This window comes from Lampetra planeri, chromosome 49, assembly GCF_965212315.1.
Source record: "Lampetra planeri chromosome 49, kcLamPlan1.2.h2, whole genome shotgun sequence".
Lineage (NCBI taxonomy): Eukaryota > Metazoa > Chordata > Hyperoartia > Petromyzontiformes > Petromyzontidae > Lampetra > Lampetra planeri.
In genome coordinates, this window is record NC_136155.1 from 4,880,937 (window position 1) to 4,901,667 (window position 20,731).

Below are 20,731 nucleotides of genomic sequence, written 5' to 3' on the forward strand. Positions count from 1 at the left end.
TTTGTGGAAAAATGACATCATCACTTTAAACATTTCACTGCTGCAGCGCTTTTGTTGCCTTTGCAGCAAGCGCCACCATGCACAGCACACGCAAGAATAGGTGACAGTTTCTGGGCAAGTGGCACACGATACGGAATCTTTAACTTTGGTCCTGACATACACGTAATTATAATGGTGCTGTAAAAGAAAATTGAGCCACTTTCACTACAATTAGCGGGAGCTTGAGATTTTTGCGCCGATATTTGAAACAAAACGAAGTGATAACGTCAACCAAGCGGACTATTTTAAAGGAATCAAATGAAATGTGTGCATGCATTTCATCCACTTTATTCTATGCAAAACAACGCTGCACACTTTAGCGTATCCGTAATGACCACGCTGCACGATGGACAATTACGCTGATGGTGTTTTAGGTTTCTCCGCGCAAACGTGAGTCTGCCGACGGAATGACCTTTGCAGAGGACGGCACATTCAGGAGATGTTCCTGGAAAGCTCGTATCGCTGCAGTCAAGATAACGGGTCGAGCTGAAAACCCTTTTTTGTTTAAAAGCATTTTCTCTTGGGTTCTGACACAACATTGCATGCAACTCGGTACATCATTAAACATCCACTGCCAAATGACTGGCTGAGTCAGTCCTAATAATTATTGGACCATTGTGCTTTTTGTACGTAATGTTCGCTTAACAGAGGCAACTTCTCGGATACATGTGTTCCACTGTATATCCCTCTGTGTAATTATCTTGCCTTTGCGATGCAACTTTGTTATTTTTTCTCATCATCAATTTCCATGTTTATGATTCTTCTTCTTTCGTACCGCTGCTAATGTAGATGGAGAACAACAATGACAATTTCACATTGACGTGGTCAAGCCAGACGACCACGTCAGGAGCCAGCGGAGTGCGCGTGTCGCTGTGACGTCTACCCTTCGTATTTGTGGATCGGGGCATTGCGTCGTTAAGCGTTGTGTGCGGTCTGTTCTGGATGACCACAGTCGCCCACTCCTGGAGAGTTTTTTTTTTTATTTATTATCCATTTGTGCATCAGCCATTTGCCATGGCTTGTGTGGATGCGGTTTAGGGTGGACAATGAGTCCTCATGGAAAATCAAAACCGTGGAACTTCTGGTTTCATAACTCCGTGATGGTTTGCTCAGCAAAGGCTCATAACTTCCTAGAGGCCAGCTGCAACCGCCGCTGTTGATGCAATATATGTGGTGATGCTGCTGCTTCCAATGGCAAGTAGTTGCACGAGCGCAATTAAAATGTGAAGGGAGAAAAACCTCAACATTCATGATTCATGTCATCAAGTTCAGTTTTCAAAAAGCACTGCAACATCACCCCTTGTCGTCCACCTCTCTTTCGCAATTTTGATCCCGGTCAGCGCTCAATCACCGCCCTCGGCATGCATTGCCCTGCTGACGCTTCACTCCACGGGCTTCGGAGAGCTTCTTCATCGTATTCTGGAATTTAATTGAATTTCTCTCGACACCTGCAGCGCAACGTGGGCTCCGCCAAACGGCGAACACGCCGCAGAGCCACGTGGCACGCGACCGCCAAAACCTACACGGTGAAACTAACGCTATGACCGGTCCCCCGCCTCCTCTGCCCCCCACCCCCCCGCCTCCTCTGCCCGCCCCCACCGCGCACGACAGGCGAGCCCGGCAGAGTCCGTGACCCTGGCGTGCGCCTCGGAGCGCTGGAGCAGGGAGGTTCTCTGCCGTCCCGTCGACTGCGGCCACCCGCACCCCTCGCTCGTCCCGCACGCCGCGTTCTCGTGCCCCCGGGGCACCGCGCGTGGACAGTCCTGCTCCTTCCAGTGCCGCCCACCCGCCCAGCAGAAGGGTGAGGCTGCGATGGGCCCTCTGTGCCACCACCCCCCCCCCCCCCCGTTTCGATTCACGTCTCAGGTTCAACCACCTTTAGCTTCGGAGATCTGATGAGACCCGGGGCATTGCGGACGATTTGGTTATTGGCTACGACTGCTGCTCACTGCCAGTTCTGTTCCCTCCTGCCGCCCCTCCCCCAACCTCCACCCCCCCCCTCCAATAACCAGCCCCTTTTAACAATTCCCCAATGGATGGGGGGCGCCATACTTCACCACCGTGGTCAGTGTAGGTTAGAGAAGGCAGATGGCAAATGTGCCACGCGGCGAGCGGCTGGCTCAGAGTCTGTTTCGAAACGATGTGGGGGGGCACGTGCCACCCCACCCCCCACTGGCTCTGCCAGTTTTTGCGAACAAGTGATTGTGCAGGTTTCCTATTGAGGAGTGCAGTGGGGGGTAGGGGGAGGGTGCACCACTCTGCATGATCTGGGTCGCAGACTTTGACGCCCTAATGTGTGAATGTTGAACATATTTCGCATTGTACGTAGCTAACGGTGCGAATCGAAGGTGCGGGTGAAGGACAACAAACTTAACACAAAAAACAGTTGCAAAGAAATTCGTTTTCACGATAGATGAGTTAAAAATGCACTGCTCCAGCGGCTTTCTGATATCGGAGGAGCGTTACAGACGGCCGCAGAAGCGCGTCTGAAAGCGCGCGATGCAGCGACCATCTTGGCTTGCCGATGAATGCGAATACGTTGGTCCATCCAACAGCTCGCACCACGTGTCAACGTTGGCCCAACGTTGGTCCTGATGTTTCCAACCGTGTGCCAAAGTTTGCCCCGATGCTTGATTGCGCTCGGAACACGCGGTTTGAGACGGAGCGACGGGATTGACCCCGTGCGCGGGAGCTCAGACGGACCGCTGCATCGTAAAACCACGAGAGATGACGACGGTATGTGGGGTCTTGGGGCCTTCATCCGTGTTATGTCGTTCCGCGCCCGCGCGCAGGCACCAACACGGCGGTGGCGTGTCTGGCGGACGGCATGTGGTCGCACCCGGAGGCGTCGTGCGAGCTGGTGTGCCTGCCGCCGCCGGCGCTGCCGAACGCCGAGCTGCGCACGTCGCAGTGCGCCAACGGCACCCACAAGCTCGACTCCGTCTGCAAGTTCCGCTGCCGGCCCGGATACCGCATCGCCGGCGGAAAGGGCAAGAGGCAAGTGGTGGTGGCGCGGTGGGGGACGCGGGGGGGGGTCGGTACGCGCCGATACCGACACACCGGCGCAAGTTGGAGCCACCGGCCACGTGCGGGACGTCGCTCTGCTGCACGGCTTGTTTGAGCGCGGGGGAAGCGCATATCACGTGGTTGATTGTTGATGTTGGCCGCGATTAATTTTCATAATGCGGACCACTCCGGAACACTTTTCCGCCAATTGCTCTGGCACGCCACAGCCGTCGCTGCCTGTGCTGTTCACGTATTTCTTTTTCTTTTAAACCCTTTCGTAGGATTATTTGGAATATCGGTTGCAATGTAGGGTGATGCGGACAGGCGGTGGCTCGTACCTTGATGGTAGTGCCTTCCTCTGTTAGTTTCCACTCCAGGCCAGCCTAGCAGGGTTACAGTGATGATCGAGCGACACAATTAGACCATGCATTTCAAGGCATGTGCTCTCAGAGTCACCAGTCAGAAAGCACTCGTAGTGAACGAGACATTAGCCAGATGGGATAAATGTGGACAACGGATAGAGGTGCAAAGGGATGAAAGATACGGACGAGACAGAAATGTGGTGATATGAGAGAGAGCTGTGGACAAGGGACAGATCCAAGAAGAGACCAGGAGGTCAGACAGAGATGAGGGATTAAATCCATGTTTTATGTTGTCAATGTATTTGTGTGTTGTCCATGGGCACATTCCAGGTGAATGATCATTTGCTAAGAGACGCACATGCACATAGGAACATACACACAAGATACATCCATGGAGTTTACAAAACTCGACCCGCCAATCGGACAAAGACGTCGGTTACCGCATCGCGACGCTTTTAGATGCGCTTCTGCGGCCGTCTGGAACGCTCTTCTTACCGATGCCAGGAAGCCACTGGCGATAGGTACTTTTAAATTGAGACTGGAAACTCATTTCTTAGGTTCTGGAATTTGAGCTATGTGACGCAATATCGATTTTCAAGAACCTGGGGCCCCTTCGGCTGCTTGGGCGTCCGAAGTTGTTGCTTAGATGTCCGATGCCTCGCACGACCACTTCTCACCTCGTTTGTTTCAGAGCCTGGGAAACAAACAAATAAACAAACACAAAAAAAAACAACCACGCGTGACGCACTCTGACCATCGGTGTTATTTGTCTGGGGAGATGCAAATATTTTTCCGTAATTTTGGGATGGCATGCAGCGAATGAGAGCCACGTCTCGTGAACAACGTCAGTAGGTCTTTAAATGACAACTTCACAGTAGGTAGTGAGCAACAGGGAAATAGCCTGCAAATGCATAATTCACATTATCTCCAGTCACTCCCTCGCCTGTAAATAATAATTGTGACTGCGAAGGCAAAGGCACAGCCCTGCAATTGCTTGCTCGCATCACTGCTAGCGGAAGGGTCCACACTGGACAGCCCCTTTGAGAAGGTGTTTGGCCTTTTCTTCCACGCTGGCGAGATGTCTTGAGAGAGGTAGGAGTACCCACACTTCTTCCCACCACCTGTGACCCTGTTGATCGACTAACCGCAGCTGTACGCATTTATCCTGCTGGGTGGACAGAGGGCAGTGGGGAGGTGGATTAAAGAAAAAAAAACTTTCCCCAATAATTAAACTGCCACACCAGAAGATGAAATCGAACCTGCGACTGCTGTATTGCAAGTCCAGGGTGCTGACCATTACACCACCATCGCACAAACTCCAGTCATCCTCGCAGCAGCTCTTGTGGCTGGCCATCGAACAAAGGCCGTCACCGCATCCCGCGGTGCTTTCAAATGTGCTTCTGCGGCCGTCTGGAATGCTCTTCCTTCCAATATCAGGACGCCACTGGAGCGATGCAATTTTAAATCATTTAGCTTGATAATTTACTTCTTTAGAACTGCTTTTTGTGGTTAGTTTGTTGTCCTTCCAACGCGCCTCGCGATTAGCACGATTGGCTACGTACGGTGCAAGATAATGTCAACATATATACGTACAACATCTCCCTTGAAGAGTAGAGACCGTAGGTGATGAGATGAAGCGCTTTGTGTGGAAGAGTCGGTGAATGAAAACATCCTCGTGGCGAAATGAATCGAAGAAGGCGACAAGGATGGGTTGACAGACTTCATAGAGGTACCATAGGAGAGGATCAAACGAGGACGCGGGGATTTAATAACCTTTGCACCACGAGGGAGAGAGAGCGAATCGAACCGGCGACCTCTGGATCAGAAGTCCGGTGTGCTGCCCGTTAAACCACGGCACCATTTCACTCCCTGCCACCCCGTGGCTACAAACCCATCGGTGTTTGCAGACCTGGCGGTGTTTTGCCCGAGATGCGTGGGACTGAGCCAAGCACACGTCCCGCCGCCCTGCGCGTTAATTATTGAAAGTTACAACGGCTTCATTTTTTTTTCCTGACACGGGACCCATAATTAAACTTCCCAAAGGCCACCGCGTGCCACGTTAGCAGTTATAATTTTTCAATGGGTTATTGTCTCGACCAATGTAGCGCTCGGTTTTGACATGCTTACAGGGCGTGTAATTGGCAAAATTGCATTCTTAAAAACATTGATCTGTGGTTGTTATTGTTTTTATTCATGAAAAGCGCGTTAAGGAAAATCCATGCGCGAATTGGGCACACGGTTTTCGTTTTGTTTTGCAGACACGTCTTGAAACCACCCAATGGAATATTTCCGCAGATAAAATATTTAGCCACAACAAAACAAATTTTCCATGAACAACTATTTAAATTTCGATTTAAAGCTTTCGTGACTGCAGGGATTCATCTTCTTGGTTCTTTCGGTAAAGTAACGTAGAAGGGAAATAATAAAAATAAAACATAATAAAATAATTCTCACGACGTTTCGGCCACAACGCAAGCAGCCGTCCTCATGTGAAGAACAGGTCTGTCGGAAAGACAGCGTCTGAATCATTCAGAAAGACAGCGGCTGAATCATTCAGACGCTGTCTTCCCGACAGACCTGTTCCTCACCTGAGGACGGCTGCTTGCGTTGTGGCCGAAACGTTGTGAGAATTATTTTATTATGTTTTATTTTTATTATTTTATTATTTCCCTTCTACGTGACTTTACCGAAAGAACCAACTATTTAAATGTGAGTATTCTATACCGTTGCCTGGTGGAGTGGTGGTTAGCACACTTCACTCTGAACCCGACAACCTGAGTTATATTCCTGCCCACGGCTCGACATCAGTGGCGAGCGATATCCGGATCGGCTCTGGGTCTCTCTCCCCTTGACGAATCCGTACTGATCAGCGTAATTAAGTGTGGTCAAACAATACCCATGACCGACACGGGAGTTGGGTAGGCTTTCATCCGGCAGTAGATTAAGCGAATTATATGTTTTATTAATTTTGTTGTTAACATTGGTTCGTGAGTGACACCTCTGAATCGGGTCGTAGGCCCCTGTTTCACCCGCACTGATCAGCATGCTGAAGTAATGATACGGTGTTGGGTGGGGGAGGGGAGGTGGTCATCATCCAGCAGTAGATTCACAAAGCGCCATGAAGCATTATTTTTGTAATATCTATCCTACTGTTATCGGAGCGTAAATATTTTACAGAAGCTATACAGCCACACATTAAAAAAAAAACACACAATCCCTAACCGAAGAAATATTTAATCATAGTCTCTGAGAAATAATCAGTGACCAAAAAGGCAATTAGAGAAATGGAAGGGCGGGGGGGATAGTTCTCGGAGTTTGGGCTGGGCTCAGGTTTTTCCGTGATCCATATCGTGGGGGCATCAGCCTAACCTGGCGAGCGGTGTCGATGCTAAGCTTTTTGAGCGTAAGTGGCTGATCGGGTTAGGGAGTTCGATTCAAACGGCGCGTCAAATTGTGTTGCTTCTCTCTCTCTCTCCTCTCTCGGCGATGATGTCACCGACAAACAGAGCCGCGATGCGGTCACGCGTGGCGGCATTGCTGAAGCTGCCGTTCGGGGGGGGAGGGTGAGGTCGAGGTGGGCTTGCAGCAGACGGCTTAGCCCGTGGGGTCAAGTCAGTGGACGGAAATCGTTCTGCATATTTCAGCTAATTAATCCGGCTTTTGTGTGCCGTGATTTGATCGCTCGCTCGCTCGCCCCCCTCCCACCCCCCACCACTTCCTTTCGCTGTTAGATTGATAGATTAATTGATAGGGCGATCGATTAACTGCTTTTGCAGATAAAGTGATGTATTGATCGCAATACGGAAAAAAACACTTTAAACAAGCTGATCTGACACAGATTTGATGGTGCGGGTCGTCGTGTTTGTCGGCCCATGACAGATGCTTCCGTATTCACAAAGAATGACAGCAATAGCTCCATGTCCTGCACCGTATTCACTCGTAGATGGCTATATATTTGTTTCTCATTGAAAATTCATTTCTTTCGAACTGATTTTTGTGCTGTCCTTCCCCCGGCACCTCCGGTTAGCACGTATGGCTGCGTACGATTGAGAGAGAAGTTGAACGTGCATATTTGCGCTGACACAATTACAATAAACCTGTGGAGTTCGCGTTAAAAAACCTAACCTTATCGTGAAAATAATCGTTTGTGATAGCCAGGTCGCTTATGAAAATGAGCTACTTGACTCAGTGGGCCTCACCTGGAAAAAATATATATTTTTGAGGCAGGGCTGTACACTTACAGATGCAAATGACATGAAAATGAAAGTGGATAAAGCGAGATGATAGAAGGTAGAGATAGTAGAACACGAATGTGAGCGACGGTGCAAGTGAGAAAAACGATAGCAAGGAACACACAAGCGGGACGCAGATAGAGGACACATTCTTGAATTGAATGGTCACTCAGAATTGTGTGAATACATCGAAGCACTGCCAGTAGGTGGTATCGTATACTGAACAGTCAAGAAGTCATGATGAAACACCCCCCGATGTGGCTGTACTTTATTTTATTGCTTTTGTTATTTGTATCAGCCAGGTCACTCTTGCATATGAGGCCCTATCCTGGTCTCTTGAGTTCTCACCGCCTGGTTAAACAAATAAAAAATGAATGAGATTCAAAATCTTCATTCATCCAGGAAAAATCCGATGAGCTATGAAGCTCTTTTTTTTACAGATGTCCAGTAGGGGCAGGTTAGAAAGTGACAACAAACTATACAAAAAAAACAATAGGAGTGCAAAGGGGCCGTCCATAAATGACATCACGCACCTATGGGGGGGTGGGGGGGGTCAGACATTTGTGACGATGTGTGACGATGGGGGGGGGGGGGGGGGGTTGAGAAATGTGACGTCACATCAAAATGCGCAACTTTAAATAAATATAGACGACACGTTCTACCTAAATTTCGATTTAAAGCTTTCGTGACTGCAGGGATTCATCTTCCTGGTTCTTTCGGTAAAGTCACGTAGAAGGGAAATAATACAATAATAAAAATAAAATATAATAAAATACAATACGTTCTACTTAATTAAATAGACTTTTTTAATAAATGTTTTCTCCTCCAACATCAGAGTGCAGCGCCATATTAAATTCGCACTACAATGACAATAGTTTAAAGCGATTTGAAGCATGTTTTTTTTTGGTGGGGGGGGGGGGGTCAGACATTTGTGACGCCGTGTGACGATGGGGGGGGGGGTCAAAAATCGTCAAAAATCGCGTGACGTCATTTATGGATGGCCCCAAAGTACAAAAAAGGTAAGCAAGTCACCATAAATAAATAACTATGAACGTCGCTCACGTGAAAACGGTAGCACTCAAACCCACGAAATACCCCTGAACTCTTTTTCGATTTAAAGCTTTCGTGACTGCAGGGATTCATATTCTTTGGTTCTTTCTGTAAAGTCATGTAGACAGAAAAATAATAATAAATAAAGTGAATGCAAATTTCGATTTAAAGCTTTCGTGACTGCAGGGATTCATCTTCTTGGTTCTTTCGGTAAAGTCACGTAGAAGGGAAATAATAAAATAATTGTTTTTATTTTATTATGCTTTATTTTTATTATTTTATTATTTACATTCTACGTGACTTTACCGAAAGCACCAAGAAGATGAACCCCTGAATTCGTCAACGATCATGCCAGCGCCCACCCCACGTGCCCCCTGACATGCCCGCGTGTGCGTTCACGATGCCCACAGGAAGAACTTTCAGGTGCGCTGCACGGAGGATGGCCGGTGGGAGGAGGGAGGCTGCGTCCCGGTGCTCTGCAAGCCTCCGCCAACCATTCTCCACGGACTCTACCAATGCACACGGGGGTTCGAGGCTGGCAGCCGCTGCTCCATCACCTGCAAGGGAAAGGACAAGGCGGTGAGACCCCCACCCCCCACCCCCCCATCCACCGTGCCCCCATTAATGAGACGGTCCACTTTAGGGTTGCCGCGATATGGCAATATTATGACATATCATTTGATAAATATAATTCGATATCTGTGTGCTTTGATGAAGAAAGGCATTTGCTTTAAATATTGCCTATTAAATATTTTTTTACTTTTAATGCCTCAGTGTTATTGACGAATGTGTGTTTTTTTGGGGGTTATTTTGTTATTGTGCACTACTTCCAAAGCTGTACAATCACCCAATAATTTTCGATACGATACAAAGGCCCACATTAATTGTGTCCTGCATTTTGCAAAATATTGGTTCGACGTGATTGTTGCAACTATTTAATTTTTCATGCAAATATTTTATTCCTTGACCAAACGTTTCTCAAATAACAAACTAAATTTTTTTAGTTTATAAATAAATAGCTAATCACCAATTAAGTTAGTGCTTTGAAGAATTATATTATGTCATCATCGTGTAACTGGCAGTAGTTGCTTTTACGTTTTTAAATATTATAAGTTCTGCTGTCAGTCCACAACTAATTCATAACGTTGAGTTTTAATCCAAGCCATTGCCAACATTATTGGCGAGTGCTGTTCAGAACTGCTGATGAAGAAGCACCTCCGGTTAGCACGATCGACTACGTACGTTGCGAAACAAGTTCAACGTTAAATATCGACCGCATCTCGCCTCGTCAAGTAAAGAACGATGAATTTAAACGATACCCGTCTCTCCTGCGCGTGGCCGTGCCAGAGTTCCAGCTCCCAGCGGTGCACAAAAAACGGCGTTTGGAAGGGACAACTCCGCCAGTGCCCAAACCTCAACGGGGAATGCTCTCCTCCCGAGTCAAGTGGCACAGTCCTCTTCATGTGCGACCAGGGCCACAAAATAGGTATGTTACCATGTGGGACACGAACAAGGGGTGATTCGCCATACCTTGCGATCAAAATGCGGGGGGGATGGGGGGGTCTGAACAGGGAGGGGCTCAGTGAGTTTGACGATCCAGCGATTGGAGTTCACACCTGCCATCTGCACACAATGGTGCAGGTTTCCTGGCTCCCGCAACCACCCACCCCCCGTCCTTATTTACAGCCTCTGTCCACTCTATAGTATAAATGTGTTCACCACATTAAGTTGGTAGAGTGTGGGCATTCCCACCTCTTCCAAGACGCCTGGCCAGCATTGGAGGGTAGGCCAAAATGCGAGTGGTGGTTCCCAACCTTTATAGACACACGGGCGACTGTCGACCCATGAAAAATATAACAAGGCCATGAAAACTATTCCCTGTTTATCGACCAAAAACTAAAACAAGGCCATACAAACGATTGACTTTTTATCGACCAAAAACTATAACAAGGCCATGAAAACTGTTCCCTTTTTATCGACCAAAAATATACCAAGGCCAGAAAAACGATTCCCTTTTAATCGACCAGAAACTATAACAAGGCCTTGAAAACTGTTAATTTTTATCAACTGATGCAAAAGGTTTATTCAGTGCGGGGAGTGTAAAAAAACAAAACACCTTAAAATCTGAAACAGTTCTGCAGACCACTTGCCGACCGCCTTGCGGACCACCATCGTGGTGAGCGGGTCACGGGCAGGAGGAACCGTCGACCTAGAGGGCCTCTTTGGAGCTGCGCCCAGTCGAGGCCCTTCCGCCAGCGGTGGTGCGTTAGCAAGGGCTCGCGCGACCTTCACGTCCGTATTAATTCTAGATTTGAAGCTTTCGTGACTGCAAGGATTCATATTCTTACACGCACCTTTACATCATCCGCAACTAGTTTACACAACAAAGGCTCATTCCTTACAGCGTGCTTAAGCCGCACCGAACCTCACAATAATAATATCCAGGGCCTACCTTGGCTCCTCCCACCCTCAACCAGGATATATACAAGGACTGTTTTCTTGGAATTTCTCTCACATTGATACAGCAATCGTGCTGTGGCGGTTCCACCTGAAGACGGAAGCTTGTGTTGCCTCCGAAACGTCGTGATTTTTATTTTATATTTATTTTACTTTTATTAATTTAAATTTTAATTTTTCACCTACGTGACTTTACCGAAAAAACCTCAGCATATAAACATACTTCACGTCCTTGTCTATCTGCCAGGTGCTCAGTGCAACCCGAGCTGCAACAAACCGATGCACGACCCCGTGGTGCTTCCCGTGAACACGTCGGCGGAGAAGCTTCCCTACTGGGTCAGCGTGCCTCGAATCCAGGTGACATGACGTCTCGACAATGGCAGCGGCGCGGCCAGGTGATCGCGCCCGAGCTTTAGCCTCTCGCGCACGCCGAAAAGTTTCAAGTCCGCCGGGAAGTGCGACACCAAAACCACGCGCGTTCCAGTTCGGCACACGCAGCGCGGTGTTTGAGCAGAATTGTGTGGGGACAAAGATACAATTTAATGACGCTGACTGTATATATATTTGTTTTTAAACCCTAAACATTAATGTCGTAATTTTGATTGTGAATGAGAAAAAGTTAATTAACGGTTTGGTTACCCTTCGATTTAAAGCTTTCGTGACTGCAAGGATTCATCTTCTTGGTTCTTTCGGTAAAGTCACGTAGAAGGGAAGTAATAAAATAATAAAAATAAAACATAATAGAATAATTCTCACGACGTTTCGGCCACAATGCAAGCAGCCGTCCTCAGGTGACGAACAAGTCTGTCGGAAAGTCAGCGTCTGAATCATTCAGACGCTGTCTTTGCGACAGACCTGTTCTTCACCTGAGGACGGCTGCTTGCGTTGTGGCCGAAACGTCGTGAGAATTATTTTATTATGTTTTATTTTTATTATTTCATTATTTCCCTTCTACGTGACTTTACCGAAAGAACCAAGAAGAAGGTTTGGTTACCCGTCGTTGGTTATGGAATAGCAAACGTGACTTAATCATTTCCTGCCATACAGATCACTGTAACTCCAATTTCTTCACACTAACTAAAGAACATAGACACGCAATGATGCACTCTGTCATGATTTGTAATCATGTGTCGCTTCAACCATCATTCCTTGTTGTTTGATTTTTAATGTCTTATTTGTTCTGTCTTCATGCTTGTTAATTTTTTCATGAGGTGTAATGTCACATTTACACAAAAATGTCACATTCTAAATCGCCATCATTATCACCGTCGACATCATGATTATTAACAATCGATGCATCTACATTTTTCTCAATCCTGTAATTGGTTCACACACTCTCAATGCCACGTATGGTTTGACCCATGCGTTCACTATAATTATTATCTCATCCAAACTGTGCTGGATCAAAGCAAAGCGACCAATCCTGATATATACTGTGGAATCATGGATTAGATTTGAACTTGGAACCACATTTGCCAGTAAAAAATATAATTGTTTCTTTTACCCTTCTATCTGGCAACAAAATTGACACCTTCTTTACAAGGAGTCATGTTTGCATAGACCACAATACCTGCAGTCATAATGCACACAAAAAACATAACTCTGATAATGTATGCACTGTCCTTGAAGTTGATTGGTCCACACCCGAGACAGCTTTCCTTAGAGCCTAGTCTCACATGGGTTGGACCAGATGACGCCAAAAGGCACACAACCCAAAGACTGCACCATCAGAGTATGAGAGCTCGGGGTAAGCATTTACACCATTGGAACCTCATTTGCCAATAAAACATATGATAATTGGTGTCAGTTTTGTTGCCAGATAGAAGGGTAAAAAAACAATTATCATATTTGAACTTGTTTGGAATCAGATTCATGATCGATCTGGGCCGAGTAGTCATATTGAAACGAACTAGAAACCGATCCCCATTCCTGAAAATGCGTGAGAGAGAGAGAGAAAAAAGAAAGACCCGAGACTCTGGCAAGACTGTCAAGCAGATTTTTGTTTGCAATCACAAAGCAGAATTGTATTTGATCGCAGACGTCCCGCAGGTTCTGCTTAACCACAAGCGGTCCTTTCCAATGCCCGCCTCTTCAGCAATTGCTTGACGATGTATTGAAGGGAGGCTACTTCCTTATTTGGCGTGTAGGGTTAAAGGATTACGGGTTAAAGGTTTAGAGGTTGGGCATGGGGGTGGCGTTTGTTTGAGGGGCACGGGCGTGCGGCCAATACCTCGCCCAAACCGGACACCTTGGTTGAATTATTTTCAGCAGTTTACAATTAAGATAAAAAAAAAAATAATTAATGATATGCACCCCCGATTCCTAATGTGCGGAACAATGCAAAACCCTGCTCACCTTCCCCGAAATATAGAAGTCAAACGCCGCCTATGGGTTCAGGTTAAGGATCGAGGTTTTAAGGTACAAGGTTAGGAGTTAGACTGGAGCTATGGTTTAAGCTTCTGGCTTGAGTTTGAGTTGATTTAATTGGTTTACACGGACGATCCCGTTCAGGTCAGTTGCTCGCCTATTCTACAAAGGGAGATTTTCCTGGGTGCTTGCATGAGCACAGCAACAACGAAAACAAAAGGCAAACACGTCGAAATTATCGAGAACGAGCGCAGGGTCCTTAAAGGAAGTATTGCACGACTAAGAAAGGCGGTAAGTGACGCTGGTAAGCGAATAACAACAACAACAACAAACACAAATATAGGTTTTTCCCATTTTTTCTGGCAACAAAACAGGTGTTAAGATTTTAAAACACCAAACTGAAACCTTTTACAAGGAATCATGTCTGCATTAACCACAATGCTTGTGGTCATAATGCAAACAAAAAACATGCTCTGATAATATCTGCATTGTCCTCGAAACTGATTGGTCCACACCAGAGACAGCTTTCTTTTGAGCCTCGTCTCAAACGGTGTTAAACCAGAGGACGCCAAAAGGCGTACAAACCAAAAACAGCGCAAAAATGTGGGAGCAAGTGGTGCCAGCAAAAGAGAGCTAGGCACAGGTGCAAGTTTGCTCTGTGTTTTGGGCATGATAGGGGCATAAAGAGGGGGAGTGATGGGAGGGAACCGAGATGTTGGGTTTACGATTAGGGAGCACGATACTAAAGGAGACCTGGCTTTCCTTGACGTGAATCTGCAGGGAGAGTCATCTCGGCCTCAAAAATAAAATTGTCAACCCAGCACACCCCGAATAATATCCTCGAATAATTGGTTGTGCCTCTGTGGTAGTGGTATCACTGTGCCATGACGGAATTATGTGTTTGATAAGAACAAATGTAGGTGCATGATATTCGATGGAAATCCTTTACCTGTCTCAACACTGAACTCACAGCGGACAGTACACCGCGCGATGACCATCGGACGCTCAAAATGCGCCGTAAACCTTTAAGGATTGATCTACTCAGAGCGTAAGTGGACATTTTATCGGCAACTAAATGATGGACGGGAAATCCCAATTGTCCCGTTTTTAAGAGGAACCTGTTCTTAACGCTTAGTCTGGGTTCGGCAAAAAAATTGATTTAGCGATCTTGTTTTAATCATCAGAGCAAGATGCCAGTCGCCAAAAAAAACCTAGGCGATTGAAAGAACGTGCTGCTGTATATTTTTTTGGGAGTCGGGTTAAACATCCAAGGTCATCGCGTCGTTTCGTTTCGCCCTCGTATTCAAATCGTTCCATGGGATTTAAGTCACGGGACACCCACCAACAACAAGTCGCATTAGCGATGCGCCCATATGGGAACAAATGTCTCGGAAGACAAAACTTCCCGCGACAGGTCAGGATGTGACCGAGCGAGGGAAGGAGAGAAAGGCGAGCACAATTCAGGGGGATGCACAAGGCAGGGAGTTGAAGAGGGTGTTTACGAGGTGAGATTTGAAAACATGCGAGAGCGAGATAGGGGACCAGGCAGAGTTGCCTGGGGAGGGAGTTCCATTCTCACACAAACTCTGGTCATCCTCACATCAGCTCTTGGCTAGCCATCGAACAAAGATGGTTACCGCATCGCGTGCCTTCGGATGCGATTTTGCGTCCGTCTGGAACGCTCTTCCTTCCGATATTAGGAAGCCACTGGAGCTATGCACTTTTAAATCTAGATTGAAACATTTTTTTTTAGAACTGGCTTTTCGTGTTTAGTTTGTTGTCCTTCCCCGGCACCTCCGATTAGCACGGTTGGCTACGTACGGTGCGAAAGAAGTTCAACATACATACTACATTATACATTGCTATACACTACACTATACAAGAAGTGGGGGAGGGGAGAGATGCATTGCCTAAACGAATGAAGGAAGATGCTCACTCCCGCACTCCTTGTCTGTCCGTTTGCTTTCTCGGTCCACTCCCTGTTTTTTTTTAGTTCCAATGCGGCGTCGGGGCAGAGGGCACGGCCCGGGAACATTCATTAGGGCGCGCATTACAGAGAGCACGAGTGGTGGGGGGGGGTTGGGTGGGGGTTGGGGGGGGTGGCGGTGCCGGGTGGGTCGAGGCAGGGGAGGGGGCCTCAGCGCCATTTGGCGGGGCGCCCGCTGCCGTGAGCGCATTCAGCCCAAGACGTTGATGGATGATTCAGGTGGTGTCCTTGGGGGATGGCGGAGTGCCGTCGGCCAAATGAGATAACCCGCCACGGAAGACGAGGGCCCCTGCAATCCCTCATCTCGCCTCATGAATATTTAAGGCGGTTCGCGGATTAGATCATCGACAAATTTAACCCACGTCTCTCGTCCTGTCCGTCCTCGACCGTCCGTCGGGGGGGGTGGGGGGGCTGCTTCTCAAATGCTAAACGGTCGCTTGCCCCACCCCACCCACCCCACCCACCTCACCCCCCCACAACACCCACCCCACCTCACCCACCTCACCCCACCCACCCCACCCCACCCCACCCACCCCACCCACCCCACCCACCTCAACCCCCCCCACCCCACCCCCCACCCCCGCGCCTTATGCGGGGCGACCGTGCGGGACACTTGGCACGTGACCCCAGTGAACTCTCCAACCCCAAGCGAAGTCGCCGCTCTGCATTGACAAACATTTTTCTCACCCCGCCCCACTTTCGCCCCCCGCCCCGCCCCCGACGACCCCCTTCTTTTATTGCAGCACATCATCTGCACAGCCGTGAAAAAGTGGTACCCAGACCCATCGACCATGAATTGCATCAAGTCTTGCGAGGTGAGGTTCGGATTCCTTCGGCCCAAATAAAGATTACAATTCTGTTCTTTGTGCTGCTGCTGCTGCTGCTGCTCATGATGATGATGAGCCTCAGTACTTACGGTTATACCACAACTCCAAGCCTCAACCATCATCACCGAACGGTTCAGATTTTCTTTTTTAAATCTCTCCTCGTGCTAAGCTTAGATGGGGTAGCATTACGGTTGCAACCTCTGAGCTGCACAAGAACCAGGACATATATTGGGAAGAAGACTACCTAACAATATCACAAGAGTAAACAAAATCCCCTTCATCATACGGCTGGCAGATTTGCCAAAGAACTCATCGCTGTGAGCTTTAATCCCAAACTAGTCGAGCCTCACTGGAGTTACGCAGAGATCTTCACTCGGCAAAATTCACCTGCAATGTTCGTAAAACCAGCTCAGCATTCAGGTGACGTTCTCCATCCATTAAAGAATCCAAGAAACCCAAGAGACCTCTGGCCGGTGATCATTCCTAGATGGAGTCTAGTTCCAGGGCGTTCTCTTGCACGGCCCCCACCCTCTGGAGTGTCCTCATAATCAATCTTAATATTCCAAATTGACCTTCTGTAGCCATGTGTGTGAAGGCCACGCTGCAGGATCGCCTGTGCCATCATTGGGAATGCTGTAACTAAGCTCCGTTACGTCTGACGTTGTACGTAAGTTCGTGAACATCTGTGACGGGATTTTGTTGACACCGTTTTTGATTTGTATGCAGGCACTGTTTTAGTGTTCATCCTTTGCATCAATTTTAGTGTTCATTCTTTTGCGCGGTAACTTTTGGCTTGAATTTCTGCGTAAAAGATTTTTTTGCTTTTTGGTCTTGCGAGTTTGCGCATTCCCACCCTGCCACGTACTACGACCGCCTCCAGCTGCCGGCGGTGTTTGTGACGAAGCCACTGATCTCAACGGGGCCTTGCCAGCCGAATTGATGAAAGTATTTAAGTCTCAGACGGGAGAACTTGATTGCCAGTGCATCGTCTTGAGTGGTGCATTATTCCACAAACCGACAAAAAAGCGGGGACTTCTAATGTCCCGGGAAGACTTACAGTTTGCCCAGGACAGCAACTACCTCCTAAAAAAGGGTCAATCCTGGGAAAACCTAAATAGTTGGCAAATCCTTAAATGGCATGGAATTGGTGGCCTTGTAAGGGAACGAGGCAAATAGGCAAGAAAAAGTAACATTTTGACAACCTGAAGACGCGTAGAATTGACGTTGATGATGATGATAATAATTTAGATGTATTTGTAAGGTGCCTTTCACTAATGACTCATGGCGAATTAATATAAAGAACGCTTAATATTGGGCCGAATGGAGGGAGTTTGAGCCACTAGGCAGAGGACGAAAGAGAGGCATGCTAGGGCACACTCTCCAAAAGTCCCAGTTTTTGTCAGTTGCGTAATATCACACCACATTGCAGTTCATTACTTTGCAGTTTACCATCTCCTCCTTCCCACGATGTGTCCCGTTTTTTTTGTACCTCATAAGGTGGCGAGCCAGCCCCCAGCAACGTTGTCTCTCACCCTCGCAAGTGAAACGCAACGAACCGTTAGCGTCTTTGTTGAGAGTTCCGAGAGCAACTTTCGCAGAGCGCGTCTCTGCAATCCTTACGCAATGCCCGGGCACTGTAACGTTGCTTAGAGAACAGCCAAAATCGTCACGTGCAGCGTGATATAGTAATTAACCATGGCGAGATGTAATGCAGCCTTGCTGAAATGAGGGCCTTCAACTGCAACTTCAGCTTTGGGTAAAATAATGAAAATCAAATTTGCGGCTCCCTGGGCACGGCCCAGTGAGTTATGTGTTTGAGCAGCAAATTACCCTGTAACCCGTTAGAGTTACAGCCGCATATATTGAATTAAGAACACCCTGACATCGCATCAACGGGGACCGCACGTGAACTGAGCGCGCGATCGCCATTATCCCAGCCTACGGCGGCACGGCGGCTGTGAGATCGCTCCGAGGTGAAAACCGAAAGAAAAAAAAAGTGAAGAATAAACTTTTTATTGCCAAAAGCCGGGCGCTGTGGAGCAAGTCACTTGATCTGAATGCGCTCGATTGGCAGCGTGTCGTCATTCTCCGCCGGTGACGCTCTACGTCTGAAAGTTAATGTTGTGCTCGGCTTGCCAAAGACGTGCCACAATATCGTTATATCGTGATTACCGTGGCTCGTATACAGTTCTTTTAAAATGATTTTATTGCGAAATAAATTTTAATTGCGAAATAAAATCACTTTGTATTCTCTAAAGCTCAATAATTACGATTCTAAATGATTTTATTTTTATCTTCCCATTAAATGAGTGCTTTGCGCGAATTTTTTTTCGCCCAACATGTTTTGCAGAGTAATTTACGACACAGCCATTATATGACCTCATCGTTTACCGCAGGTAACAATACGATGTTTTTATTTACCGCGTGTAACGGAATACACGTGCATTCTAAGTGTTATGGGTTGTAAAGTTGTGATCCTTAAAACGCCTTCACGGCGGGCTTACGTGAAGTGAACTGCAGCTGAAGAACTTTTAAGTTAATCTTCATAAAATAATGACAATGTTACAAACAGCACGCACGATAATATTTTACGGGCATCTTCTTGGTTCTTTCGGTAAAGTCACGTAGAAGGGAAGTAATAAAATAATAAAATTAAAACATAATAAAATAGTTCTCACGACGTTTCGGCCACAACGCAAGCAGCCGTCCTCAGGTGAAGAATGAAACACCACCAAGCTTGGAGCGTATATTTAAGCTGGGTTGGAGAGGGGAAGAAGAGCGCCTTGACAAACTAATTTGCATATCAAGAGGAATTTAGCATATTTATTGGAAATTCACCTGAGGACGGCTGCTTGCGTTGTGGCCGAAACGTCGTGAGAATTATTTCATTATGTTTTATTTTTATTACTGTATTACTTCCCTTCTACGTGACTTTACCGAAAGAACCAAGAAGATGAATCCCTGCAGTCACGAAAGCTTTAAATCGAAATTTCACGGGCAGTTGACCGCAACCATCAGGCAGTGGAGCCAAGATCAGTGTCGAAAGCCAGGCAAGAGAAAGGCGGTGGGGCCTTAATGGCAGTACAGCAAAAACACAAAAACAATTGAAAAGCGCATTTACAAACAGCTACGGTGGTAGGGGAATCCGATATGTTATCTTAACGGGATTTATATTGCGCTTTAACCAAGGTCCAAGGTGCTTTACAGAGAATTAAGAACGGTACAACGTGTGTGAATCAAGACTGTAATTATAATATATTGGGGGGGCACATCCCCCCCCCCCATATTCAAATATGCTCAAAATGTCCCCCCCAATATATTGCTATAAAATAGATTTCTGTTTATATTAATTGTGGTTATGGTTGTACTTTATTAAGCTCTAATCTCTGCCATTACATACAATGAAACAAAAATAGGTAAAAAAGAAAGCAATGTAATACAATACACTATTAGACATTATTGTAAAAAAAATCCATCCTGTGTGTTAGTGAATGTTTTTTATTTTAGGCAGGAAATGGCAGGAAATTAGTTTTCAAATTTAGATTTTTTTTCTGGGGGGGGGGGGACCCTCAGACCCCCTGTAAGATTTGGTCCCCCCCAATGTTGACTCCATAGCTACGGCCTTTGTGTGAATGTAATGGCGCAGATAAGGTGAATTAAATAGATTAGAGGAATCAACGGGCGAATCTGCGATGCGTGAAGATGGTGAAAGCGAAATTGATGACAGTAAATGATGACTACTGGATTGAATGAATGGGGAATGAGTGATAGCCATATCGTGGATGTCATGATTATCGTCATTTAGTGGAAACGTATATCGTCTGGAATTACATTGAGAGATGGAAAGAGGGAACGCGGTGGAATAGAGAGCATACGCAAGTTTAATTTAATGATATCATTCTGTCAAGAAGGGTTAAGTGGGCTTGTGTGGGATGGTCAAGAATAATGAGGGATTGGTGGAATCAGTCAGACGTGCGAGTGCGCTGTGGGTTGTTACGTCCGGGGATTGCGAGGTTGCGGTGGCTCGGAAAGGCCTCCAATCTAGCTGTGGATTGGGCATGGCTGACGATGATCGCATCGTACAAGAGATGTCACTGCAACCCCGGTTAACAGCCACGTGATGGGTCCACTCTGCAGAAGCATTTTGAAAAATCAGCTACGGAGTTACACTCGACGGATTGCCCAGTAGACAAGTTTTCCTAGAATGTTTTTTTTACTTCTTCCCCACTCGTGTAATTAACCTGTCACGCTAAAGGGTACGCAACAACATGACACTAAGCCGCTGAGACAAATTAAAGAAATCAAAGGCCAAATGCCCTAGAGCTGCTGTGCAAATGAATATCCCTACACCGCATCAGACCTAAGGAAGATTTTTCACAGAGCCAGAACGGAGTGCGCGCATTC

The 20,731-nt window shown here is 46.9% G+C and overlaps 1 protein-coding gene across 1 annotated transcript in view; it reads left to right on the forward strand.

Moving 5' to 3' along the window:
* The window catches only part of LOC144733944 (pappalysin-1-like), a 125,435-nt gene that overhangs the window by 81,727 nt on the left and 22,977 nt on the right, over nt 1–20,731 (forward strand). Inside the window, exons 16-21 of the mRNA XM_078615973.1 lie at nt 1,651–1,840; nt 2,832–3,040; nt 9,104–9,268; nt 10,037–10,175; nt 11,394–11,503; nt 16,244–16,315. Of these exons, the coding sequence (XP_078472099.1) occupies nt 1,651–1,840; nt 2,832–3,040; nt 9,104–9,268; nt 10,037–10,175; nt 11,394–11,503; nt 16,244–16,315 (885 nt within the window). The remainder of the gene's footprint in view (nt 1–1,650; nt 1,841–2,831; nt 3,041–9,103; nt 9,269–10,036; nt 10,176–11,393; nt 11,504–16,243; nt 16,316–20,731) is intronic.